Source organism: Sceloporus occidentalis, unplaced genomic scaffold, assembly GCF_023333645.1.
Source record: "Sceloporus occidentalis isolate IW3139 unplaced genomic scaffold, rSceOcc1.0.p SCAF_16, whole genome shotgun sequence".
In the NCBI taxonomy this organism is placed as follows: domain Eukaryota; kingdom Metazoa; phylum Chordata; class Lepidosauria; order Squamata; family Phrynosomatidae; genus Sceloporus; species Sceloporus occidentalis.
In genome coordinates this window covers 11,291,915-11,312,920 of record NW_028316996.1, presented here as the reverse complement: position 1 = coordinate 11,312,920, position 21,006 = coordinate 11,291,915, and the positions used below count along the sequence as shown (strand labels likewise).

General features: G+C 38.5%; 1 protein-coding gene across 1 annotated transcript in view; it reads right to left on the bottom strand.

The window, feature by feature from the left end:
* LOC149303034 (multiple C2 and transmembrane domain-containing protein 1-like) overlaps positions 1 to 21,006 on the bottom strand; it is a 196,687-nt gene that overhangs the window by 152,556 nt on the left and 23,125 nt on the right. Inside the window, exons 6-8 of the mRNA XM_089481753.1 lie at positions 12,596 to 12,766; positions 11,618 to 11,748; positions 291 to 477 (exon numbers count right to left, since the gene is read on the bottom strand). Of these exons, the coding sequence (XP_089337879.1) occupies positions 291 to 477; positions 11,618 to 11,748; positions 12,596 to 12,766 (489 nt within the window). The remainder of the gene's footprint in view (positions 1 to 290; positions 478 to 11,617; positions 11,749 to 12,595; positions 12,767 to 21,006) is intronic.

The following is a 21,006-nucleotide window of genomic DNA, read 5'->3' as shown; positions in this document are numbered from 1 at the left end:
CATCTATTTTGTGATTTGTTATTGAAATCATATTCAAATATATTTTTTTAGTATTTGCTTCATATTTTACAGTTTCAAATATTCACATAGCCCTTGCCGGCAAAGAATTTTAATGCAATTTATTTCAATATTTATTTCCAGGACTAATTCTTGTCACATGTCTGGATTGCAGAGATTCTACTTATTGTGAACATGCTTCTGGAGATTTTAAGACCTGTCTGTCTGTGTGTGAACCCATTTCTCTAGCTGCTAAACATACTTTCAGAAGACGGCTAATTGGTATTACGTACGTATCGCTTGTGAATTTCTTCTCGCACTTTCTGATCTTCCAAACAGCTGACAGAGAGGTCAGAAACACTGATGGCAGCTGAGGCTGTCAGCGTCACCAGAAGGATCAGGCATCCTTCTCCTTCTTCCAGTTTCAGCTCCAGTTTGTGCGTCTGTTCTTTGCTTAAGGCCGACAGGTCAACTTGGCATCTAGAAGCAAACATTTTGAATCAGCAAGTGGCTTCTTTCACAAGATCTAATGAACAGGGGGAACCTAACCTGCAAGATGCTGAGAAAAAAAAAAAAGATACCAGTTCCTTAGAAAGAGGGGAAAATAAAGATTCCTATTGCCATTTCACAGTTCACTATAAAATAAAATATAAGAAATATAACTGCACACACTAACACGGTAAAAAATAAAATACTGAAACAGCATTGAAGACAACATGACTCAGTCAACTGTGGCCAAAAATAGAATAAAAAAAAAAGCATATCCATTTCCGAATGTACAGTAGAGTGCTTGTCAATGTCTTTTTCTAAGCACAGAACGGGCTGAAGGTTATATGCTATTTTTTCCGTTATCTCCCTGTAAAGAAAATATTGTGGATAAGTGTTATTTTAATACATTTTATTATTATCATTATATATTATTTAAAGACAAAATAAAAAGTGGAATCAGTTAAATTCATTATTATTATTTTTATTATTTCGTCGTTGGTTTATAGTCTAAAATATGAAATTCATTTTTCATGCACATATGACCCTTTTTTTTTCCATATAACGTGAAGCTGTACCAACAGCGTTAGGTGGTTGCATAGTATGGATACAATGGATACAAAACAATACAATGGATACACGAGCAACTGAAACGGCTGCTCATCCCTCCTCTGGAAGGGATAGAAATAAAATGACCATAAGCCAAGTACAGTTTGACAGATGGCAGCCCTCTCGGGTCCTCAATTAATTAGCATATGGCTATTTGACCCCATTCAACTGCTAGCCATAGGACTGTTTATTGTTTATGCTATACATATGTATTTATGCTTTTTAAAATTTCTTCCCTAACTGGCAGACATAAGTGTTGTTATATTAAAGGGAAACCAGATATCTTAAATTATATATCATATATATATATAATATCATATAAGTGACTTATAGGAAAGCAGACTAATTCATATGATGTATAAGATCTTGTATTTTGTAAATTGTGGGAGAGAAGAAGGTCATTCCTTTTATGCTAAAATAATTATTTAAAAAAAGATAAAATGCAAAAGAAAACCTTATATCCAACAAACTGTGTAAATTGTTTGCGCTATATAAATAAAATAATATATATAAAAAGAAAATAAAATAATTATATAATAATTATATATAATATATATATTACAATGTGTGTGTATTTTTTCAAACTTGGCTCCTATTTGAGGAGAAAAGACAAAAAGTAAACACATTCATTTTTCAAACAATTATTTATGGAACAATAAAAAAGCTCTTGAAATTAAAATAGCAAGGTGTATAATAACTCATTAAACCCAAGAAGTCAAGCAAAAGACATCAAAATGTCAACCATTCTAGTATATATTTCCTTAAAACACATGTGTGCCAACATTGTCATGTGCACATTATCTGACAATCAATGGGTTAATTACATTTTACTAACCAACAATGTGTCCATGCAGATATGACATATAAATACATAATATCACTAATGAATTTCCCACCAGGCACCACTCCAAGTCAGAAAATGTAATTACATTTTAACCCATTAAAATAACTGTATAAAAACAAAGAAAGGGCAGAACATTGAGAGACAGATGTTTTATAAGTATTATAAAGTTTTGGTGAGACGCGTGGCTCTCCTTTATAGCTAAAGCTCCTGTGATCTTCAACCGGCCTAATATGTAAAGCAGTCTGAGGATAATGGGAGTTTTTGTCAAACATATTGAGAGCTAGTTGTTGGCTAGCGCTACAAAATATCTGGCAACGTCCCAAAATCCGTATGTTCCCAGTGCTGGCTGAAGACCATGATGGCTGTTACTCAACCACAGATCATCTGTTGGCTGCATTTTAACCCCCTAACATTTTACTGATTGTGTTATTTCAAGTATGTTCTGGGTTTTGAAAACCATACCTTTTTGAGCTTGAATGGGTTATGTTTATGAATAGGAGAACATAGTGTGTAAACCCCCTATAACTGATGCTTAGTAAACATTTTGATTTTGAAAAGAAAAATAAGGTGGCAACCACTGGGTTTAACTGAGAGTCTCTGGGTGAAGCGCTGCTTATCCGGGTCTCCCAGCCACTCTCCTCTTTCTCCGAACCAGGGGAGCGGTGGTTAGTCATGCTCACTAACTGCTCAATTCCACTGGCAACCCTTTTAATGCTATCCGGTGGGTGCCACACTCCATGAGTAGGTGGCTCAGCCGCCTCAAGAGGCCACTACCTCAGAAGAAGTAGAGCTTCAGGTAGCCTGCCATGGGACATAGGTGTGGGGTTGACAATTTATTAATGGGACACTGTTCGACATGCAAAAAAAAATAAAAGATAATGTTTTAAAAAGTCATTTTTTAAAGTGATATTTATATAAATTCATAAAAAGCATATTTCTGTAAAAATATTGAGGATTGTCATGTAGGTCCAGCGGTATAAAAGTGAATACTAAGTTTTGCAGTAATACTTTTTATTGGGCTAACATTTAAAGTTAGTCCAATAAAAAAAAGGCATTTCTACAAACCGCAAAACTGATTTGCATTTATACAGAGAAGATAAAGAGATGATACACATTCACATGTACAGGATATTCAGAAGGTAAAACAACCGCAAAAAAAGGCAATATCGCACATTAAATAAGTCATCTTGCCGTGAAAGATATATGAACCAAAATCAGTGTCATATTAAAGATAAATATGCATATTTTCACACTAATAACGTTTCCCATAAATCTATCTGTATTGGACCAGAAATTACTACAGCTAAATAAAAATTACATGACACAGGATTTACTTATTCCGAAGATGCACAGAAACAACTTGCTTCCTGACAGCTCTCATTCACGGCAATTTACTGCGGTTGTCAGTAGCCAATTTGTTCCGATTTCCACTATGCATAAAGGTGTAACAATCATATGGATTTATTAGTTGATTAGAATTTGGCTGCGCTGGAATGATGTGGTGGCAAAAACGCAGGTGACAAGAAAGTTAAATAATTACACGGAGATTAAAATCGTTTCACCTCTGCTTGATATTTTAATCCTAATGACATTTACATTTCCTTCCTCAACTGTGCTGCATGCTTTAATCAATTTCGATCTCACAATATTTTCTCAGGAACAAGGAAACAAATTGCTGGTTAATTGCAGTTTTCGTAATTAGCATTTTTTACCTATAATATTTTGTATTGTTTGTTCATCAGCACGCTGTTTCAACAGGGCTTTTTATAGTGAAATTAGAAACAATGGAGATACTCAACTGTTGGAACTGCTTAAAGAAGCTCCAGATCAAGAGGAAGAGGGTCCAGCCATGTTGTTTATCGACATTGGCCAAGGACTGACACAGGACTACCATCCCAACTGCACCTGAGTAACATGTGGTGCCTCGGAAGAGCATGCTGTGAGGGCTGTGCGGGAGAGATTTGTCTTGTAACTGGCCCGTTGAAAAGCTGAAAACTGGGAACCCTGACTGCCCAATTGGGCGACCTGCCCCCAGTTTGGTAGTAAAGGGGTTGCCGCCCCACAGGACCTGCTACCCAGGGCCTATTCCTAGTTGGCCAAGGCCCGGATATGCTTCAACCTGGGACAAAAATACAGACACCCCCGCCCAATACTGGACCCCCCCACCTTTTACCTTTCTGCATAGGTGTGGGACATCTAGGTGGCCATGTGAGGGGACAGGGCATATTCTTTAATGGGATACTGACTTCCTTGCAACGCACAGAAAGAGGGGATGTGAGATGTCTGTGCTGATGGAGTTATACTGCCCCCTTTGAACACAAGAAGGTGTTTTTTATTAACCTATATAATCACAGCTGCCACTGCTTGGTGATTTAGCCCTTATAGATACAACTGTTTGAAATAATTTACAGATATCAAGAGATGGACTGGTAACAAATTCAAGTAGGGGCTGTGGTAATGGTTACAAGGAACTGTGGACAGCAATCCCACAGTCCCAAAGGGTTCTTCTGTAAAAGCACCAGTTTGAGTGTTTGTCTATTTTTCATTCGTGGCAAGGCCGTCACCAAAGGAAAAGCAAGAAAATCTAAGTAAAATTAAAACAGTAGATATTTTAATTATAAGCTAAATATTATTTAAAATAACATTTAATTAAATAATCCTTACATATTATTTAAGGATGTCTCTTATGTATATCATTTTAAATATATACCCAAAAAGTTTTTTTCAGATTTTGCATTCCTATTACACTTGGAGGCCTTTTAAGTACTGATTTTGTATTTTATTACTCGCTATGTCTGTCATTTAATATTTCTTTTATCAGTTTGATGATTTTGGGACTTATGATTTCTTTCTGTTTGATGTTATGGCGTGCCCAATTAACTTTATGAACTGACACATGTAGCATTAGTAAATGTAGCTGTCAGGTCACTGAAACTTGACTTGAAACATTTTGTTAAAAATAGAACTTGCAATAAATAATACATTGGGGAACTATACACCATATAATTTTTGTGTTGACTGTCATCATAGTTATACAGTATTCCACTCCTGTCTTTTTTGTTTAGCATCATGGCAACCTCTAAATAACATAGTGATTTAGTAAAGCATTATATGGTGATGGGATTGCTCATGCATTCTAGGAAGCCAAATTGGGTACATATCAATTTTTTTGAAAACGGTCAAATGTCAGTTCAAAAGCACACCCCAAAAAGCATGGCTAGGCAGCTATTACCAAATAATATAACACCCATTCCCCCTCCCAAACAAAAGTCAGAAATTGAGCAAACAGAACACACATAAATAGAATAAGACAAAGCTTAGGAATAATAGCAACAAACAGACAAGAACATCACAAGAAAGTAACTAGGCTTAAAGGATCAGGAGCCCTGGAGAAGCAAGTAATAGGAAAAAACAACAGGTTGAGATGGGATATAACATTAAAGAAACAGTAGGTCAAAAAATGCAATTTAATGCATTCTGTAGTCCTTCTTGCAAGGAGTTTATTGCAATTTATTTATACAACTACATCCACCCAACATGTTGAATTATCATTGGAACACTTTGTGCTTCTAAGAAAAATATCAAAACCGAAGGGATGGTAAACTAAATAAACAATATCAAAATAAGAACGTAAACTGATAGTACTTATGCTTGGTAAAAGTACAATGCATGCATGTACACATGATGTGCAATAGGTCTCCGGATTATTGATGTTAATGTGGGAGCCATGTTTGGAAAGCAAAAAAGCAGACAAGGTCTCGGAATACGCAATTATAGGATGGAGGTTTAGACACAAATGTTTTGTTCATTTTTTTACAGTTATTTAGGATGTTAGTAAGGTGTAGGAAGGGGTTATATCATTTTGCTATAATATAATTTGAATCAGCAATAGATTGTCAGGTATGTAAGTATAGACTTCTACGTGATTCATCTTATATGGTAGGTAAGAGCTGCTTTGAGTGTCTTGGCCCTGATGTTCTAATCTAAGTAATCATTGTCTTGGACATACTGGGAAAGAAAATCCGTAAACGAAGCCAGATGTCTAATGGCTACTTTAAAAAGCACAGGGCCCCATATTACTGCTCGCCACAAGAACTAGCAATCATTTGTTTATGACAAGGTTGCAATGCATTACTCATTTGCATAAGCATATCAGCATCACTCGTGAGATACGCATGTCTAAAATCCCAGTTCCATTATTAATATGTGTCATTTCTTTGCCTCAGGCAAAGTGACATGATGCCAGTGGGAACACTGATGTACAGAAGGCAATATGTCACTCATGCCTTGTGCCTGTCTAAAACCTTGCTTCCAATATTATTAATATATATCTATCTCTTTGTAAGAGGCAAGAGGGAGCTATTATTCATAATAATCATTAATAAAGTCCAAAAAAGATAATATTTCCAGATTATAAAACAATATTAATTAATAGGAGTGACTGCAATGATTTACCTTATACTCCCATACCACCACAGGTCCTATTTTTTCACCCATTTATAGTTATATGAATTCATACATAAAGACACAATGACATTTGTAAAACTATACTGTAAATATTTGTAATTGCTTTAGAATTTTATAAGATGCTCTGGCAAGTATTCTTCCTCTTAGTGCTTAAACAATATTTTCTATTATTCTGTAGATTCTGTAATGCTATGACGGGGATGGGAGGATACATGTTTCACAACAAAATGCAATATTTCCAAAAACATGGACACATGTTAAGACTGGTATAGATGAAAAAGACCCTGCTCTTGTGAGCTTACAATCTACTTAGAGGTTAATGGAGATTTAGTTCCCATATCCTGTGCCCAGTAAATATGAGGCCATTTGTTTCGGTGTCATGACCCAGGTAAGCAGGTCGGGTAGGAGCACGTAGTGCTTTCTCATATGCTTCCAGATCTTCGCGACATATTACATTGCCGTTGGAAGTCACTACACGATCTGATGGCAGAGGTTCTGGTGTGCTGAGTTGGGCTGGATAGGCCTCAGCTGCTGGATACACAGATGTGATAGTCCCGGTATGTGCTTGTCTTGTCCTACTTCTACTCCTGTGAGCGGTAGGAGTGGTGCTTCTGACTGCACAAACAGCCGGGGGGGTTGATCTCCATGGATGTGTCCATGACCTCTGCATCAGATGACGCACTGTCCATATAGGACCACTCGGGGGTGTCAGACAAGGTCTGGAGGTCTTCTGACATTGTGATGGAGGGCGTAGGAGTCACAGGTGCCGAGGACTGGTTAACCCCTGCATCACCTGTCTGTGGATGTGACAGGGTATGCTCCTGCTTTGTGACGTTGCGGGCGTCATATGCAGGTTCCGGGGCATGGGGTTTCTCCAGGTGGGTTGTGGACGGTTTGACTGGTTTGTGCGGACAATATGTAATCCTATGACCAGTCTCTCCACAATAATAGCATAGGTTATCATCTTGTCTTTTCTGTCTTTCCTCCTTGGTAAGTGGCTCTCGCTTGAAGCTCTTCTTAGCAGCCTTCTTGCTTTTGGTCTCCATCTTGGTCTCTTTAGCTACATGGTCGGGTTTTAACACAGTCCTTACAGATATACATATCTGGAGTAGACACTCCGCCAGTACTTCTAGAACTGCAGTTATCCCCGCGGACTCCTTGGTATGGCCTTTGCATTCTGTCATGACCCAGGTAAGCAGGTCGGGTAGGAGCCCAGTAGCAGGGGAAACAAAGGGTTCCGTTTGTACCCCACGATGCATGACGGTAAGTGGGGTGGTACGGACAGGCGCAATAAAACACAGTACAAACAGAAGACGTGGAAAGGTACTGTATTAATATAGGTGATATGACCAGCAAGTAAAGGCAGAAAGTCTCTAGGCAGGATGCCCACTGGCAGGGCTGACGGATACGGAGGCCCACTGGCAGGGCTGACGGGTACGGAGGCCCACTGGCAGGGCTGACGGGTACGGAGGCACACTGGCAGGGCTGACGGGTACGGAGGCACACTGGCAGGGCTGACGGGTACGGAGGCACACTGGCAGGGCTGACGGCAGGTACAGGCAGGTAGCTCACGATATAAGCAGGTAGCTCACGGTACAGGCAGGTAGCTCACGGTACAGGCAGGTAGCTCACGGTACAGGCAGGTAGCTCACGGTACAGGCAGGTAGCTCACGGTACAGGCAGGTAGCTCACGGTACAGGCAGGTAGCTCACGGTACAAGGCCAAAGCAGAGCGGTCATCACACTACAATGCAAAGGCCCTGACTGCAGGGCTGGGCAGGCTTATAAAGGCTGAGCTAATTAGATAGCAAGGTGCACCTGGACATGATAATCAGCCAGAGAGGTCCTGAGTGGCAAGGGCGGCCACTAGTGGTTGACAACCGGAATGAGCCACACAAAGTAAGAACAAGTCCAGCCAGTGAAGGGTGAAAACGTGACAATATGGGACTTGGGTTCAGTATAGGGGCAGTACAGAACTGCTTTGCCAAAACTTACATCCTGGGCCCTGCTTAGTTTTAACTAAGATCTCGCCACTGTGTTTCATATTCACCTGACTCACTGACAATGCCAGGTTACATAGTACATAAGGTTGAAAAAAAGACCTAAGTCCATCAAATTCAACCCTTCTACCTAACCGTCCTAGTATTGATCCAAAAGAAGTTAAGCTACTTCGAATTCTGCCATCAGGGGAAAAATTCCTTCTTGACTCCAAAAGGCAATCGGATTTCCTTGGATCAAGAAGCTCTAAAATATTAATTCTGTTTATAGCCCTGTATGTCATGCCTTTCTAAAAAACATATCCAGACCCCTTTTGAAGGCATCTAATGTATTTGATAACGCCACCACCCTAGGCAGTGAATTCCATACCTTTATTGCCCTTACTGTAAAGAATCATAAGGTGATTTAATATCTGTGCCTCGGAAAGTGGGCTATGCCAAAGCTACATATCCCATAGCTTATTTTTGCATGCATTTGGTTCAAGGTAATATATTTACATTAATGTATTACTTTATTGGCGACTATATTAAAGTTCTAAATGAAGACACATATCACAAGCGTTATAAAATAGATAAAGGTCTCGAGGAGTAATCGTATAGTGAGTGTGTGTACCTTCATACTGACGGATGTAGTATTAATATTATTATGTATTAGTCTATGCTATATCCCCATTCCACTTTGAAAAGTTCTCTTAACCCCAGTTTACTTAATTTATTATATTATATATTGTACTGGAGATGCAGTCCTGTAACATTTCATGAGAGTTGTGCATACAGTTATTTCTATATATGCAACTCACACTCGATAAATATTCTAGCGTGAAGCGCAAAGTTCATTGGAATTCCATGCACAGAAATCCACAGAAAACCTTCTGCACTGATGTACTTAGAGAGGCAGGAAGGTGTGATTTTCTTAGCATAATACATTACTTTACGAGTTGCCATATCACTATATGATAACCTTAAATTATATATCGCATCAAAGAATATTCTAGTTACAGGAAACACGATAATTTCACATGCTTCACTTCATCTACTATGTATGTAAAATACGAAATTTTATATTTATGTTGTGTTCACTCATCATCCTGGATTGGATCACACGTAACACATCTTGGTGTAGACAGATATCGCATTGAAACAAGGGACAGAACAAATTCTATGTGCAGTTGTCTAGTATAAAGTTGAGATTTGTGTCAGTTGTGTATTTATCATTGTGTTAATATTGATGGCGCTGTTCCATTTAGACTAAACATTAACTGTGCTCGCTGGGATTCTAAATAAACTAATGTTAGCTGATCTGCGGTTTTATTCCGCACAAAATTCAATCACATAAAACAACACCGAAACATTTAAGAAGTCTTTTTAGTTTCTATGGCAACAACCTATTCGTGCCTGCTTTTGTGTCACATGACAAAAGAAAAAGTAAAAAAAAAATAAAATATATATATATATGAATGAGAAAACCAATATGTCTGGGCATTCGACAGCAGTAGGAATGATGCATTTAGTTGCAAAATGGTTGCATTCAGCATAGCATCACCCTTACAAAATACTGAGAAAACTGTTTCACTGGCTGCATGTATCCCCTGGCATTAAAGTAATGTGAATATTTAATCTTTAATTATTAAACTTTTTACGTTTGCCATTGTTCTATAAACAATGGGCGCCTGTGGGATCCATTAGACTTGTACCACATAGTGTTCTTCTACCAACTTGGACAACGCTCTGGAGGCGCAAGGCATAACGTTAAAACTAAACAGATTGTTTAGCCAGTTCATATTGTCAAATATGCAGCATTCTTAGAGAGATTTTCCTTTTTCAAAATGGATAGTAGGAAATTAGTTTTTTTTCTCTTTGGTATCTCAGCTTCAAATTGAGAATAAGCACAAAAGTGTCAAGCAAACGAGAAATATCTGATAATTTTTTAGGAATAGCAACACAGCATTCTAGGAATTATAAAGTTAATTTGTTTATACCCAACTCCATACCCATTCTATCAGGTTTCAAGATCTGTGCTGAATTTATTAACAGGGTACTTAGACACGTGCTCATGTTAGAGCCAGTGTCTACGTTTAAATATGGATAGAAATAAAACATTGACGTCTAGATTACAAAATCCTGAATGTAATAATAATAATACCAATGATGATAGTAATCATAATAATACTACTAATAACAATAATAACAAAAAATCATCATAGTTGTTTTTTAGGAGTCTGTCGAATTAAAGTAATGGGAGGAACTCAGAACATTCTGGTGTGTCTAAGAACTGAATCTGATTAATTGATCCAAACCAAGAAATTATTATTACATGGTACGTTTGATTTTGATGTTGTGTTGGATTTTAAAAAATCTGATGTGACTATTAATTGAATTAAAATGTCCACAATAATACAAAGAGGGTCACTATAAAAAAAGGAAAGACAATGTAAAAAAAGGATGAAACACATGCAATAAAGAACCTGTAGTGCCATGTTCCCAGAAGCCACCTTAGAAAGTCAGGGAAATAGTTCAGGACCCAAACTATACATTTTATACATCATATATCTATTGTGGGCAATCTTTAAAAAAATGAAAAATGTATTTCTAGACCAATTTGAACAAAAAACATTAATAACAGTTTCATTGTGTTTCTAACATTGTGTGCTTCTCTAAAACAAATTGTACAGTGTTATTATATATAAATGGGTAAAACTTACTTTTTGATAGATTATTATACCCTGTATGGATATTCCCAGTGTTATCATGGAATCAGATTTCACATTTATCTACTTGTATATATGGTGGATATATTTAGTTTATATGTTTTCACATTTGGCTTCTCTCAAAAATATTTTAAAACTAATTATATTTCCAGGTTTGAACTTTCTAGGTGTTACTCAAAGTTTGACCACATATTTGATGTGGCATACTGCTTACACTAAAAACACCACGTTTTAAATAAGTGCATCACCAAAATCGCAAAAATAAATTCTTGCTGGTTTTATAGCAAATGTAAAAGGAATCATGCTTTACTTAGAGGATTCAGTAACAAAGACATCCTATAATAACATTTTACATTTAAAAGCCACATGTTTTAATTCAATTCTGAGTAGACACTGCCATCTAGTGGCCATAATTGGAACTTTCACTGTTTGACAAGTCAAGGAAAAACATTGGATGTTCAGTATATCTGTATCAATGCATTGCTGTTTCTTTATCCCATACCTACTCACCTTCCAATGAAATCATCTCTTTTGCCAGCATCTTTGTCCCATACTGTGATATCTATTACTCCTCCTCGTTCTTCAAAAAGATGCATATTAAATTGCTCCCTCCACTGAGGATTCAATGTCTTTGGAAGAGTCTAAGGTAAATAATAAAACAAAAGAAACCACTCAAAAGTATAAAAGCATACCCATCTCACACACAGTTATGTACAGTAATATTACGATTGATCAATTATTACATCAGATTTGGGAAAACACAAGTGACTACTATTCCTAAGATGGAACAGAGCAATTTTTGCAGAAGGTGAATTAGATAAGCAGGATCAAACCGTGATCATTTTATGATCACCACCCTATATAAGTAGGGCTGGTCCTAGACCAAATAGCATTCCAGGCAAGAAGTCCCTCTATTACCCCACACCAATATACCCCATGTCTTTTTTACATACTTTTAGAGGGCCAATGTAAGCATAAACCTCTACTGTCTCACCCACACACATTGTGGAGGCTTACATTGCACCCCTGGCAGGCATCAGACCAGCGTCTACACATTAGGGGTAGTTTCTGGGGTGACTGTTGGCACCCCCTTGATCCAGGCAACTCAAGATGTTGCTGAATTTTTGACACTAAGATCCTTTCTGTATATAAGAAACAGTCCAAGTTAACTTCAAATTGTACAAAACCTTACATTGTAAAACTTGACAGAACATGATAAAATGGAAATGTCGGACTACTTGAAAACATTTTTCATGCTTAACGTAACAAATATTCTCATTTCAAACAATTGCCTGATTTCATGCCTTTATTCCATTACGAATGGAGAGACCCTTTTTAATGAACATTCTTACAGTTTTTTCTTCTTGGTTAAACAACTGACTAATCGAAGAATCGATGTTGGCAAAAAGGAAGAAACACAACTGTAGAGGGAACACAAAAATGTTTGGTACTTTTTAGTGGAGTATTTACAGTAACACATGAGCTTACCTTGCTCTTGTATTTCTGATGCCCCAGTCTGAATTTCACATAAGGGTCACTTAGTCCATTGGCATCCATGGCTTTAAGCTCCTGTCCCTCAATTAGAGTGATGCTTACAATCCCTCTCCATAGCTGAGTTTTTCTGTGCAAGTCAGTGAGGCGTAAACTTTGTGTCTGAAACTGCAAAAGCAACAAAAATGGTCAACAAAATGAATACCAATGCATGGCAGGTTCTGCAGAGATTGTATACAGTATGTATACAGACATATTCGCAGCAAGATAAACTAGATATAGTATGTTTTTTAACGTGTTATGTTTCCCAGTACAAGCCTTTCTAAAGTATAAAGTTGGGGTCTTATATAAAGATTAGTATACTTAGGCTGAAGGGTTAATTTTCAAGTGGACTACAATTGATAGTGTCACGTTACAGAAAACCAGTCAACGTTTGGTTTCCGTAAAGTTCTTGAGCATAGACCATTGGTGTAACTACATAGGTAACCATGTGCAGAGTTTTCACAATTATCCGTGTTCTGCATCCCTTTTTGTTCCCTGCTCCTTATGTCAAGGAAAAAGAACAAGATATCTACACCTCTGTTTCATCCCATGGAAAAAGAACAAGATATCTACACCACCTTATTCATCCCATGTTCAGCTGACATCACATCTTGGAGATACTGTATTTTTCACAGGATTATATTCTTTTGGGTAATTATGTTGGATTTTGGATATTTTTCACAGGAAGTAAAATATTAACATAAGTTATTAGCCAACGATCTATAATCACAATCAAAACCCAAGAAACAGAGAAAACATTACTTCTTGGAAAATCAATTGATTTGGGTAATGTAAATTGGATTTTTCTTGTTGTGGCTTGTTTAAAATTTCAGTATTATTTTCATAGTGATTTTTACTGGATTGTAGAACTAGCCTATAACTAACATTTTTGTTTTCAGTGGGTTATTACTAGACTTGTGCATTCGTCTTCGGGCAAACATGAAAACGAACACGAAGAGTGCGTTTTCGTGTTCGTTCCGAAGACACGCCGAAGAGAAGACAGCGGCGGTAAAACGTAGGCGAAGACGAAGACACACACCACGAAGATCTTCGTGATCGTCTTCGTCTACCACTCTCCCCCCCTTCTAACTTACCTTGGCATCGCGGCAGTTCACGGAAGTGGAAATCCGCAGGAAGACCCTGCAGGTGACCAATAGGCTCACTCGCACGGCCTTTGTAACTCCTGACAGCGAACCTATGGATTTCCGCTAATCCGTAGGTTAAAGGGCCGTGCAAGTGACCAATAGGCTCACTCGCACGGCCCCTTAACCCCTTAAGGTGCAACAAGTGCACCAGGAGCCTAAAAGTCGGTACAGACTTTTAAAACCCCAATGCTGCAACTTACCCTGCAGATCCCACTGGTCTCCCTGTTCTATCAGTTAAATGTCCGTACGAGCAACTTTATTGGTCGTTCGTACGGACATTTAGCTGATAGAACAGGGAGACCAGTGGGATGTGCCGGACAAGTTACGGCACCAGGAGCCTAAAAGTCTGTAAAACCCTAATGCAGCAATTTACCCGGCAGATCCCACTGGTCTCCCTGTTCTATCAGTTAATAAATGATAGAACAGATAGACCAGTGGGATCTGCCGGACAAGTTACGGAACCAGGAGTTTAACAGTATGTACGAGCGACCCTATTGGTCGCCAGCAGGGGGCAGACAAGCCCCCTGCTGACGACCAATAGAGTTGCTCATACAGACATTTAAACTCCTGGCGCCAGAGCTGCGTTAACCCCGTATTAACCCCTTAACCGGAAAAAACAAAGAAAAACCGAACACGAAGAATGTCCACGAATATTCGCCCGAAGAGAAGACAGGAACAGGCGAATATTCGCGGAATACGAAGATTTTTTTTTCCCCGAAGACGAGCGCGAAGACGAACACAAAGAGCCCCCTGGTGCCCAAGTCTAGTTATTACCCTCCTTGAGCAACATGCCTAATCTCTGATGTTGGTACCAATATGTGATAGCATGTTACTGGTGCTTGTTTGTGTGTGTACACATTACTAATATGTTAATATAGTATTTGAATATAATTAGAGCAGGGGGTTAATTCAGGTCAGGATCTATTGGTTAGCACCCAAGTGTTCCCCAACTTGGCCAGAAAGATACAAGGTCACTAAAATCAGAGTTAGGGCTTATAATGTGACCAGTAATGGTTCAGTCATGTAACATCACCCTTATTAACCAGACAGCACCTCAAATCTGGTTGTTGACCACCCAAGATGTAATCAAGTCTTGTAAACAGTGACATTCCTTTTACAGCAAACAGTACCAACAGCAAACACACCAAACTCCATCAATTATCCACACATCCAGTGGACTAGCTTAATGTAATTTCATTATGGTGCTAGAGGGGTCAAAAATGTTTTCAGGAAGAAATAACAATGATCTTGGACTCTATTGCATTGATATAAAAATAGTTAAGGTTGAGTTACAATCCAATAAAACTCTATTGTCTTACGAGTCAGTGTTATAATGGTTATACTGGTTTTGTTATGTGGCAATGTCAAGAGTTCAGGCAATGGAATAAAAAGAGTCAAGTTCAGTTGGCCTTCAGAAGAGGTCACTTTGAGTATGTGCAACCCTTTACATGGTTCATAGTGCGGGAGTGACATTTTCTAGTCATGTACCTGTTATAACAGAAATAAAAAAATAATATTTCAACATCTTGACATCTTGACAAGATAAAGTTCATAGAAGCTTGGTTTAGGACACATAGACATTGCAAAACAAACCCACCAGATTCAGATGAAATGCTAGAATGCATAGAAAGCAAGTGCTTCTTTCTTGCATTACCTTTGCATTCATTTTCATGACATTTTTTTTTTTTTTAAAGCTTGTTGTACAACAAAATTGGAAAACATAATTGCTCTTTCCAAGAATTACTATTATTCAAAATAGCTGCAGCTCCTACATATAATCGCCACTTTTAGGTTAAGATTGCAGTGATGCATGACTGTACATTTGTATAAAATGCTGCTTTTATAGAAAACAAGCGTGTCTTGAAACTGTGCACATAACAAACGCTTCATTCCAGGAATGTGTAGAGGTTTTAGATTATACGAATTCTTTCTCGTATTCCTACAGAAAGCATCTCTTTATGTTTGAGCTCATGGCAGACAATGATATCTAAACCATCCTGCATCTACTGCTTAAAGAACATATTCAGGAATTCATATTGGCCTTTCCATTATAATCATTTGTCTTCCCATTTGGTTTTATTTGCGAGAAGGAAGAACATTTATAGAAGCATTTTTTTATTAAGAAATGTAAGCTATCTTGAAAGGTCAATAATATAGCTGAGTATAGCTTGTGATTGAAAATGAGAGCGTTATCCGAATAACTAAACTCCTTTCATCTGAAATGCACTTCCCTTTAGCTAAATATATTTCAATAACAATACGAGTTAAGCAGTCATCCATGTAACAGCTCTTCCACCAGTATCAGGATTGCTTTTATAAGTACTTTAAATCACACAAGAACAAGTATATTGTCAGGGCTGGATTATCTACATATAATTTAGTCAACTGAATATGATGTCTTTCTAGAGGGAACCAAATTAGCCATGTAAATAATATTTCACTAAGCTTGAACCGTATATTATTAACATATGGATCTATATTTACCAGACCATAAATCACAGGAAAACATAGCAAAAAAAAAAGGAAGCAATTGAGGTTTTAGCTTGTATTTTTCAACTGAGTGAATTTGGTACAAGACTTCAGTGAGCAGCAATAGATGACAAAGATTTTTATCCAGTGGTCAGACTAGAAGGTATACCTAAAAACCTGGGATTTTACATAATGCGGTTAATTAACCCTATAAAAAAGAGTTTGATAGTTAATATCTGGTGAAACTTTTTGCGTTCAAGATTTATTATCCTAGCTTGGTCATCTGGGGCAAAGATGGCCTATGGTCATGCTTTGGATGCTTGAAATAATTCTGGATTCTGCCTAAACACGGCCTGCTAATGTTAAATACTATCACTAAAGTTCAATGCGTCCCTGCAGTTTGGCTTTTGAGCTACTTCCAACTATGTCTGGGGCAATCCCATCATCTGCCAAATGAATGAGAGCTAGGGATTCACATTGGCTTTTTAGATGTTCTGGCCTTCCTGTTTTTGACTGGAAATATCTATTAGTATTTTGTGACCTTCAGTTGGGTTTACTACTCATGATTGTTTAAATATATACCGTAAATATACAGTTAATGTTGGCAAAAGTCATATATAAAAAAAGGAACAGGTTTTGAGGGCAATGACATTGATGAGTTGTTGGTGGTAAAGTACTTAAATAAGTACTTAATTCATACATGGTTACCAAAGGTCACTGCCCCCTAGGAGCTAGTATGTTATTTGCCGGGAAGGGGAAACTAATTTATAAGGTAAAACTTTTATACTATACTTCTATCTCTGCCACTATAGTTCATGAAGCTTGGAGTTGAGACACACTGGATACAAAATAATGAAGCCCTAGTGTGATATTACAGCAGAACTATTTAATCTCACCTGACATGGCCGCAGAGTTATTGATAGATGACAAGATGGACCATGCAGAATTTATATATTGAATAATCGGAATTAATAATAATTAATAATATTCTGAAAATTTAGGGATGTATTCACTAAACAATGTTTTACGTAAGTTGAAATGTGTTATATTACAAAAAATGCATAAAGTATGCAGGGATAACATACTACTGGGGCATTAGTGTGATGTACCAGAAACTCGCTCATCCCCTAGTAAATAGACACCTTCTTAGAACAAAATGCTTTGGCATCAGTAACTTTTTTTTATTTAAGATGTTTATTTGGATGTTCATATTGATTTATAAAATGATTTTGTATGTTTAAAGGGATGTCATTTTCCACACTCTGGTCTAGGCTATTAAGCGTATAAATAACTTCTTATTCAAACACACCGACTTTCACAAACAATCAGGTTTATGCTCCGTCTGCCCTGGCAGGAAGATATATGGTTTGAGAATTATAACACATTTGCTACAGACATTTGCTAGATACTAAACCAGAGCTGAACAGCAATTACCTTCTCACTGTCCAGAGGCCTGCTATTTATCCTTCTCATTTCGGCAGTAAATACCATCTTGCATTATTTGAGTGTCACAGGGAATAAGGTTTCAACAGACACAAGCCATTAGTGGCAGAAATGCTTGGACAAAATGAAAAAAACAAAAAGATAAAAAAACTCAAGCCATGTTATCAGCTTTTGGTAGCCACTGGAATTAGTTCTCGCTTTGCAGTTTGATTCTATAATGATCCACATGAGCAATCTGTTAAAATGGCTGTATATGATGGTAATCTATCATTTACCCATCGACTCTCTTTACATTTTTGAAGGGCAAGGACTTTCTGTCCATGTATGTAAAACATTTCAAAAGACTATTTGTCTATGGTCTTCTCCATTAGCAGATCCATTGGTAGGTCATAAACAATGAGTTTTAGAGTCGCTTAACGTATTGCTCACTGATAAACAATATTAGCTTTTTGAAGAAATTCCAACAGTACTGACTTTCCCAAGGACCACAATTGAGGATCCTGAAGGATCTTACGGCATTTCACATGCTACTGTTAATTAATGGGCACTGAAAAAGACAGTAGTATTTAGAGATACCGGGCTAGAAAAAAAAATAAAAAGCAAGTGATCGAGGTAATGGTCTTCCAGTTATGCCCTGTTTTTTTTTCTGGGATCATTGAAGGAACTGTGACTGGTTCTACATCACTGTCTGGCCAATAAACAAGCAGCATTTCACTCCACTTGGTTATTTCATTGGCTGTTGTATGCTTCTGCTGGGTTTCATTGTTAAGCATGTATGGGCATCAGAAGTGCACATTTACTGACTGAACCCGGATGAACCCCATTTGTGCCAATGGCACACCAGACGTCCTTCAATGACTTTCACTGAGAAGCACTAGACTGGACAGCCATTGCAAAAAAAAAATTGACATAGATGTTCCACTAAAAAATATGCAAACTACAAAGTCAACTTTCTATCGGCACAGAAAAAGATACTTACTATATCCCAATGTTGATATTGAGAAGGGAGAATTATATGTGCTGTTTGTTATGCTATGGGATGTTCTCTCTCATTTCATGTTTCACATTGGGGTTTATTCACTAAAGAGAGCATTTACAGGACAGTTGTGGTTTTGGCTTTCTCACTACCCATGAAGAAAGATCAACACTGGCAAGTTCCTCCAGGAAGAAGGGCTGAGCTGGACCTGTATAATGCATAATTCAATGTGTAAGGAAACTGAGGAGAGCTCACTGAATTTTATATTATAAAGGGCCTGTAGACGCTCATCTGAGTATATTTTATAAGGAAGAGAAGAAAACACTCATGTCAACTCTCTACAAAGAACACTGTAGGAAGCTCATAATGCCAAGGATTATGGTGTATATGTTACACATAATCTCCCTAAATATTAGCTGGGGTCATTGTGTACTTAGAAATAAGAAACATTATATTTGTTTTATATGGGCAATGGCATTGTTGCCTAAAATTTACTCGAAAAAGATCCATAGAGTTTGAAAGCATATTTTGAGAACATACTTTGGTTTACTTAACCCTTTGTCAGGGGTATTGACACATTTTGCCTATTCATGCAAATAGAGCATCACATAACATGCATAACTACGAAGTGTCCCTCTTTTGGTCCCAAATCCACTCATTCCTCTTTGCCAACCTCATGTCCCTCTTTGCCAACCTCAAGTCCCACACCAAATACTAAAAGTAACAAAGTATCTTAAAAGCCTCTATCAAATACACTGCTCAAAATAATAAAGGGAACGCTTAAACAACACAATGTAACTCGAAGTCAATCACACATCTGTGAAATCACACTGTCCACGCAAGAAGCAACACTGATGGACAATCAATTTCACTTGCTGTTGTGCAAATGGAACAGACAACAGGTGGAAATTATAGGCAATTAGCAAGACACCCCCAATAAAGGAGTGGTTCTGCAGGTGGTGACCACAGACCACTTCTCAGTTCCTATGCTTCCTGGCTGATGTTTTGGTCACTTTTGAATGCTGGCGGCGCTTTCACTCTAGTGGTAGCATGAGACGGAGTCTACAACCCACACAAGTGGCTCAGGTAGTGCAGCTCATCCAGGATGGCACATCAATGCGAGCTGTGGCAAGAAGGTTTGCTGTGTCTGTCAGCGTAGTGTCCAGAGCATGGAGGCGCTACCAGGAGACAGGCCAGTACATCAGGAGACGTGGAGGAGGCCGTAGGAGGGCAACAACCCAACAGCAGGACCGCTACCTCCGCCTTTGTGCAAGGAGGAGCACTGCCAGAGCCCTGCAAAATGACCTCCAGCAGGCTACAAGTGTGCATGTGTCCACTCAAACGGTTCACACTGAGCACATGTGACAGACATGACAGAGTCTGGAGACGCCGTGGAGAACGTTCTGCTGCCTGCAACATCCTCCAGCATGACCGGTTTGGCGGTGGGTCAGTAATGGTGTGGGGTGGCATTTCTTTGGGGGGCCGCACAGCCCTCCATGTGCTTGCCAGAGGTAGCCTGACTGCCATTAGGTACCGAGATGAGATCCTCAGACCCCTTGTGAGACCATATGCTGGTGCGGTTGGCCCTGGGTTCCTCCTAATGCAAGACAATGCTAGACCTCATGTGGCTGGAGTGTGTCAGCAGTTCCTGCAAGAGGAAGGCATTGATGCTATGGACTGGCCTGCCCGTTCCCCAGACCTGAATCCGATTGAGCACATCTGGGACACCATGTTTCGCTCCATCCACCAACGCCACGTTGCACCACAGACTGTCCAGGAGTTGGCGGATGCTTTAGTCCAGGCCTGGGAGGACATCCCTCAGGAGACCATCCGCAACCTCATCAGGTTGTTGTAGGGAGGTCATACGGGCACGTGGAGGCCACACACACTTCTAAGCCTCATTGTGACTTGTTTTAAGGACATTACATCAAAGTTGGATCAGCCTGTAGTGTGGTTTTCCATTTTGACTCCATATCCAGACCTCCATGGGTTGATAAATTTGATTTTCATTGAGAATTTTTGTGTGATTTTGTTGTCAGCACATTCAACTATGTAAAGACGGAAGTATGTCATACGATTAGTTCATTCATTCAGATCTAGGATGTGTAATCTTAGTGTTCCCTTTAATTTTTGGAGCAGTGTAGATAGTACACGCTAGATGTACATACATGTATGTTTGACACAAAGCCCATGAGGATGAGAGATCACAACATCTCACAGCGAACGCACACGTACAACATACACAAAGGGTTGAGTTCTGTAGGTGTGCTAATGAAACTAACTCTAAGTAGAACATTTGCATGGCGCACCCAATTTGGGGGCTACAAGTCTCA